At 28.8% G+C, this 8,307-nt stretch overlaps 1 protein-coding gene across 1 annotated transcript; it reads right to left on the minus strand.

The window, feature by feature from the left end:
* Window positions 1-412: 412 nt before the first annotated feature.
* Window positions 413-1,627, minus strand: LOC141674995 (putative F-box only protein 15). Its single transcript, XM_074481702.1, has one exon. The coding sequence runs from the start codon at window positions 1,625-1,627 to the stop codon at window positions 413-415; it is 1,215 nt and encodes a 404-aa protein (XP_074337803.1).
* Window positions 1,628-8,307: the final 6,680 nt, after the last annotated feature.

The raw sequence follows: 8,307 nt of genomic DNA on the forward strand, positions 1-8,307 counted from the left end.
AATATAAACACATACTATATTACTTCCAAGCGAAACAAAAAGATAAAATAAACAAATGAAAAAACAATACATATTTTTCAAGTACAAAAACCTAGATGAATTATCAGATAATATTGTGCAAACAACTTTGTCCCAATTGTCAATAGCGGCAAAACAACATAATCTTAGAAAATTTAGCAAAAAAATAATCTTAGAAACATAACACACTATAAAGCAAAATCAAGAAAACTCTCAACGTACAATCATAGACTTGATGAACCAAAATCAGAATCCGCCAAATCCAAAGAATTGTTTGCTTGAAATCTTCCCCTGTTCATAATCTACTTTTGAAGCACATATCAAATGGAGAGCTAGCTGAAGAACTCTACCAAGTTCTCATTGCAATTACAAGGCTTCCAAATTAACATTTTGTTCAATTATCTCGATCAATATCAAGCAAACGCAGAGTCTCCACAAAAGGACTGATGAAAAAGAATGGTGTATCCTCATCATAGGAATAGGGAGTCAAACGATCAACAAAATCATTTGGTTCATGGGTGTCAAGATCATATGTAATCAAACTGTTTGATTTTCCTAGTATTGGATCACCGTTGTTCCTTACACCCAAGACTTGAGCCGAAACATCTTCACTTATACTCACACTCATCTTTTTCTCCCAAGAAAACTCATCTATCATATCATCTTTCAATACCCAAATATCCAGATGAGGAGATTTATAATCCTCATCATCCTCTTCTGCATCGAAATCCTCGACCTCAACAAAGTAAGCAATCGATTGACCAAATGGAAGAATAAGAGGATTACAAAGCTGACGTTCGTGAAGTGCAATCCAGTTAGGCACCTTGATTTTTCCCAGTATATTTGTTTTGGTATCAAAGTACATAACTAATTGATATGAAACGTCGGTGTTAAACCCTACCCAAAATGCAGTTCCATTAACAAATACAGATCTATTAGTACTCATAAAATCAACAAAAACTTTGTCTTGGCATATTTGCTTCCAAGAATTAGAGTTAAGACTATAAACCCCAATCTCTACTGTGTGCAGGGCCTGTTCGTAAGAGTCATCAGGTGAGTATGGATCAAAGTAAGGTGCAGCAGTCGATTTAGGTTTGACAATATGTACCACAACATAATCGTTAACTTCCGAGAAAAACCCAAAAGCTAAAGCCTTCCACTCAGTCTCGAGAAATGTAAATATCGAAAGGGGCGAGTGAGGGAGCATCTTAAATTTATGAGCTAGAGGATTCAAGAGAGCAATGTTGGGATTATAATGATGTTCTGAATCAAACATTAAAGACAGACAAATTAAACCATTTGATTGTGCATACCAGGCACTAGCTGATCCCAAGTCAAATGCATGATTGCAATATTCTTCACATTGTGGATCATCGAAACGTACTGTTAATTCATGGGTATCAAAATTATGGAAAAGTAGATATTTAGGGTTTATATGGGATGTGAGTTTTTGATAATTAGAGTGGAGAGAGATAAACATACGAGTTCTTACAAGAGAATACCATGATTTTTGGACAGCTCCACAACGTAAAACATCCTTAACCGGAAGTCTTTTGAGTATCTCCGACATAAGCTGTTCCGGAAGGTACTTGTGTTTTGACAAGCTCATTTCTACTCAATTTGATTGTAAGAAGCCTGATAATAGGATTTAGGGGTGTTGGTTTTCAGGTTATAACTATTCGGGCTGGGCTTGATAAATTTATTAATTTTGTTATGCTGTTTTTTGTCTATGTAATTTTGTTCAACCTAAAATATTATTTTATGATACTAGTTTAAATCCAGGATTCCGTTAATATATATATTTTTTAATTCGGTCATATTATAATTTTAAAATATTTATATAAATATATAATAATTATAAAGTTATAATTAAAATTATTGTATAAACATGGAGTCGTAGTTTAGTAGGATAAATAGATTATGTCTAGTAGTCTAATAATTTAGTATTTTAGCAGATATATAACACTATTTATAATTTTTCATAAACAAAATGAGGGAATAACTGTTGTACCAAATTATACGTCATTCCAGTTATTATAGTAGACTAGATTAAATCGCGTGCAATGCACATGTTCTGTTAATATTTAAATAAATTCTAAATTTTATTTATCCAATCATATATTAATTTTAATATATTTATATAAATATATATTAATTATAGATTTATAATAAAAATAATAAAAGAATTAGGAAGGAGGTGTGATGGTAGTTTTGTAGGATAAGTTTTGGTTGTAGTTTAGCGGGATAAGGAGACTATATCTAATAACTTAGGAATTTAGTAGTTTAGCATGTGTATAACACTATTTATTTTTATTTTTAATAACCAAAATAAGGGGATAAGTGTTGAACTAAAATATACTCCATTCCGGTTATTATATTCTATATACTAGGTTAAATCCCATGCAATGCACGGTTCCCATTATTATTTAAATTTTTTATTTATCCCTTCATATTATAATTATAAAATATTTTTATAAATATATAATAATTATAAATTAATAATAAAAATTATAGGATAACATGTGATCGTAGTTTAGTAGGATAAGCAGATTATGTCCAGTAGTTTAAGAATTTAGTAGTTTAGCGGATATATACCACCATTTATTTATTTTTTAATAATAGGATAATTTGTGATCGTAGTTTAGTAGTATAAGTACTTTAAGTGTAGTAGTTTAATAATTTAGTAGTTTAGCGGATATATAACACTATTTATTTACTTTTTTAATAACTAAAATTAGGGAATAACCGTTGAACCAAATTATACTTCATTCCGGTTATTATAGTATAGTATAGATATTATAGATTTTTAATTTTGATTTGGTACGAGAGTACTTAAAACCATTTTCTAATTTATATATTTTTTGTTTTTTTTATAAAAAGCACTAAATTTGAGTTTATTAAAATTATGGAAATGATACAAATATTCGAAATTATTTTATATTTTCGGCGTAAGAACATCACATGAAGGAATATGAACATACTCGGTGTCATATGACGTGTATATTTGGGTTAGTATACGTTCAAACATAGAGTTATACGATATCAATATATTATATATGAAACAATTAATTATTATTTTTTTTAAAAAATTATATATATATATATATATATCACTACAAGAAAAAAAGGCTAAATTCGACCGAAAAAAATCAGTTGAATTTAGCTTAATTCAACCGCGCGCGGTTGAATTTAACTAAATTCGACCGATTTTGAATCGGTTGTAAATAAGGGAGCCGAATTTAGGAGTTCGGTCGAATTTAACTAAATTCGACCGGCTAAATTACGACCGCATGAATACAATCGCTTAAATTCGACCGCCCAAATTCGACCGAATACGGTCAAATTAAAATTTTCGGTTAAAATTTAAAATTACCGCCTAAAAATTTAAATTTTCAACTTAATTTAAAAGGCCCGCCAGAAAATTAAACTCGACCGTATATGGACAAAAAATGACTCTAAATTTGACCGCCTGCTATCGAAATAACAAACACCAATTTTAAAAAAAATATTACCGAAAACTACGAGATTCCGGTCACATTCAGGTTGCCCCATTTCGACCCAAAAAAAACTACATGGGAGACAAAAGCAGCGGGTGGTTTGTTAATTTCTTAAATGCAGTCACACCATAAACCAAGAGAAGACACTTTTGAGTTGAACGATATATTTTCCGTGGTTTCAGCAATAGCACTGCTTGCCTATGGACGTTTCTTCCACAAAGGGCTCTTTCCTGGTCTTTATTTCGGTGCTTTCTGTATCTGAATTTTCTGTGTTCTGAATTTCAGGGACTCGGAATTACACGATGTTTGGGATGACCTATATATTTGTCTATGACGGTCTTGTTCATAAACGGTTTCATGGGTTCTGTTGCAAATGTCCCCTGCTTGAGAAAAGTTGCCCCTGCCCACCAGGTCTGGTTCACACAGTGTGTTTAAAACTATATATCATTTTACGACAATCGATACTCAAACTTAAGTATTAGAACAATTACGTTAAGCAAATAGAACTTTTAAAAAATCCTTGCCTTCAATATTTCAACACATATTCGGTTAATATTATATCCTGACTGAATAAGCAACTCCCTCCACCATTTCCTCCGAGTTATTCCACTCGGACGCAAAACAGAAAATGAGTCAGCATCACACGAATGGCCAAAATCGTTCACTGCCGCTTTAAAATAATCTTGAGGGACTCGTAATCTCCTGTTGTAATAGCAAAACATGGGGAAAACATAATGAATAAGCTGGGTAGAAACTTGAACCAAGAGTTGACGAGTTCGGACTGAGTTGACTCAGATGTAACATGATTGAGTTGTGGGGCAAGTGCAGTGCGGATGAGATATTTGTCACAAGAAAAAACAACCAGAAAAATTAGATGTAAGCTGAGATTTGAGGTTTGAGAATGACTTAAGGTGTTGTGAGATAAATGTTAAATGAGTCTAAGAGGGTTTAACAAGGAACTGATTTTGAGTCTGGTGAGTATAAAAGGGTTTATAGGTTTAAAATGAGCTAAAAACAAAGATTTCATCCCGGTTGATAAAGAAGCAGGGGAGAGTTTTTGTCGGAAAAAAGAGCAGAGATTGTGTGGTTTGTTGGTGGATGGAGGTGGGGGGTGGGGGATAAAGGGTAGGTTTTTTAAGCATTAAAAGGTTAGGTTCAAATTAAACCATTGGATTGGATTTTTGTTGTTCAATTTGGAGCATTGGATCCAATTCACAAGGATTGATGACATGGCAGTAAATTTAATTGTTATTGGTAGAATTTCGGAGTGTGAATCTATAAATATAATTTAAATATGTTGAATTTATGGATTTTTTAATAACTTTTAAGTAATTACACAATTATTTATTTTGGAAAATATCAAATAAAATCAAAAAAAAAGTGGTCACATATACTTTTTTATTAATTAAATTAGTAATTATGATAAATGTATAGTTATATATATAATTGAATTATTCAAAAATAAATAAATTATAATCTCAAAATAATTCTTTTTTGGTCAGTATTATCTCAAAATAATTCAAATCTATACCCAAACTCAATCTATGACCCTTAAAGAAAATAATATTGCACTAAACCATTATTATAACAATTTAAGATTGGATTTTTTAATTTTACAAAATTTAATTTAAATATTTTATTAATTTTATAAAAAATATATAATTTTGGTTGATTTTTTTTATAAATTCCACCCACAAGAATGTGCGGTAGAATTTAGAATCAAGTTAAGTTATACCTTGTTTGTTAAAATAATTAATGTCTAATGATTAAAACTTCTTCAAATTTTCGTATCAATATAATTTTTTTGGTTTTCCATTTTAAAAGTCAAGTAAGAGTTTGACTAGTACAACTAACTAATGCTTTGTCCTGAATTGGTGATTCGATTTTTTTAGAAATATTTTTTATCGATCCAACCGTAAGGATGTCAATATATATATATATATTAGTGATATAACCAAAGTTTCATATCATTATAATTTATTTGATTTGCCATTTTAAAAGTCAAGCATGAGTTTGACCAGTAGAACTAACTAATTTGTGTTTCAATTTTTTTAAAAATATTTTTCATTGATCCAACCGTATGTATGTCAATAGATATATATATATATATATTAGTGATATAATCAAAGTTTTATATCAATATAATTTTATTTGGTTTCACATTTTAAAAGTCAAGCATGAGTTTGACTAGTAAAACTAACTAGCGTTTAGTCCTGAACTTGTGTTTTGATTTTTTTAATAATATTTTTATCAATCCAACCGTATGGATGTCAACATATATATATATATATATTAGTGATATAACCAAAGTTTTATATGAATATAATTTTATTTGATTTGCCATTTTTAAAGTCAAGTATGAGTTTGACCAGTACAAATAACTAGTGCTCAATTTTTTTAAAACTATTTTTCATTGATCCAACCGTATAGATGTCAATAGATATATATGTTAATGATATAACCAAAGTTTCATATCAATATAATTTTATTTTGTTTTCCATTTTAAAAGTCAAGCATGAGTTTGACTAGTACAACTAACTAGTGTTTAGTCCGGAATTGGTGTTTCGATTTTTTAAAAAATATTTTTCATCGATCTAACCGTACAGACGTAAAAAAGATATATATTAGTAATATTATGAAAATTTCATATCAAAACAATTTTATTTGGTTTTCCAATTTTAAAAGTCAAGTATCAGTTTGACTAGTACAACTAATTACTCCCTCCGTCCCGGTGAGTTGTTTACGTACACTGTTTGCACGTATTTCGAGGCTTCAATAAAGTATAGTTTCATAATGTTTTTTTTAATTTTTTTTTTCTGAATAAAATTTAAACATGAAACTTTTTTTCAGATTTTTTTTAAAAAAAAATATATTTTGTGGAAGTATACTTTAAACGTGTATTGAAAAGCGTGCCGAAAAGTAACTTAAACAATCCAGTGAGACTGAGGGAGTAGTGTTTAGTCCTGAGTTGGAGTTTCAATTTTTTTAAAATATTTTTCATCGATCCAACCGTACGAATGTCAAAAGATATATATATATTAGTGATATAACCAAAGTTTCAAATTAAAATAATTTTATTTGGTTTGCCATTTTAACAGTCAAACATCAGTTTAACTTGTACAACTAACTAGTGTTTGGTCCTGGATGGGTGTTTTGATTTTTTTAAAAATATTTTTCATCGATCCAACCGTACAGAAGTCAATATATATATATATATATATATTTATATTAATGATATAATCAAAATTTCAGATCAAAACAATTTTATTTGGTTTGCCATTTTAACAGTCAAGTATGAGTTTTAATAGTACAACTATCCAGTGTTTAGTTCTGAATTTGTGTTTCGATTTTTTAAAAAATATTTTTCATCGATACAACTGTGTGGATGTCAATATATATATATATATATATATATATATATGAGTGGTATAACCAAAGTTTCATATCGAATCTATAACCTGTAACTACATATTTAATCTATCTATCTACATTTTGTAGCGACTTAGGAAAATTTTCATTATGAGCTCATTAATATTTTTCTCACAAAATTATAATGACTATAATTTAAATTATAGGCTTTATAATATAAAATTCAACATACTATTATCACACACACATATACATATATATATATAATATTATATATATATATTATATATATACTGTATCAAATATATTTGTACATGAAATGAATATTATAAATGCATAATTTTCCTAATAAAGATAAAATTAAAATAATTATTATAAGTTTTTAAGTTTTCAAAAAATTATTATTTCAACTGAAAATGATCGCATTTATATTATCTGACAATGGTCATTTTTTGTATATCACTAAATTCAACCGAATTCAGTGCAAATGAAATTTTCCCATTTTGCTCAAAATTTGAAAAAAGGAGGGAAATTTCCCGCCAAATCCAAAATTAATTTTTGATCGATTGCGGTCGAATTTAGTATACGAAAATAAATTTTATGGAGGGAAAATTCCCGCTCTTTTTTCCCATGTTATAAATTCGACCAAATTTATTTTCGGTTGAATTTAACTCCTAATTACGACCGTTTTAATTTCGACCATTTTTTTTCAACCGCTGCAAGTTGAATTTATTTATAAATACGACCGATTAAATACGACCATTTAAATTCGATCGAGGCCAGTCGAATTTAGCCGTATCCAAAGGTTTCGACCACCGGCGGTCGAATTAAGGCGCGGTCGAATTTAAATCAGTTGTATTTAACCCTGTTTTCTTGTAGTGTATATATCATAGAATCTAGTGATCCAATACAAACCAATATATATACAAACTATACAATGACCTATTACTAATTGATATATGTATAATTAGTAATTATATAATAATCCACTTATATATTTTTGACGGTGGCACCACTCATTTATTGATCAGTATTGTGTAATTTAGTGATATCCACTAAAATATTAACATATTATTTACTGTTATATTTAGTGATTTTGAATATGTAAATTAGTGATTTACAGAGATTTTCAATGTATATTATAATTTAGTTTGTATTAAAGGAGGACTATATATATATATTTAGATATATATGTTGATATTTTATCTTGGTTCACATATATTTTGTGTATTTTTGTGTATACAAACATTTCCTATACTTTCATGGCAGTTTCATTTTCTTTTCGTGTTATATATAATATTTGGATTTCAGGAATTAATATTGAGTATAAATTCACTACTAGAAATATGGCATCAGACATCGATTCAGAACCGATGTTAAAATAAATCTGAACCGATGTCTTCGCGTGTGATGTTAAATGTCA

This window comes from Apium graveolens, chromosome 7 (genome assembly GCF_009905375.1).
Source record: "Apium graveolens cultivar Ventura chromosome 7, ASM990537v1, whole genome shotgun sequence".
Lineage (NCBI taxonomy): Eukaryota > Viridiplantae > Streptophyta > Magnoliopsida > Apiales > Apiaceae > Apium > Apium graveolens.

What these genes read in the sequence shown, in the direction of transcription:
- LOC141674995 (XM_074481702.1), bottom strand. Translation starts at nt 1,627, where the DNA reads ATGAGCTTGTCAAAACACAAGTACCTTCCGGAACAGCTTATGTCGGAG.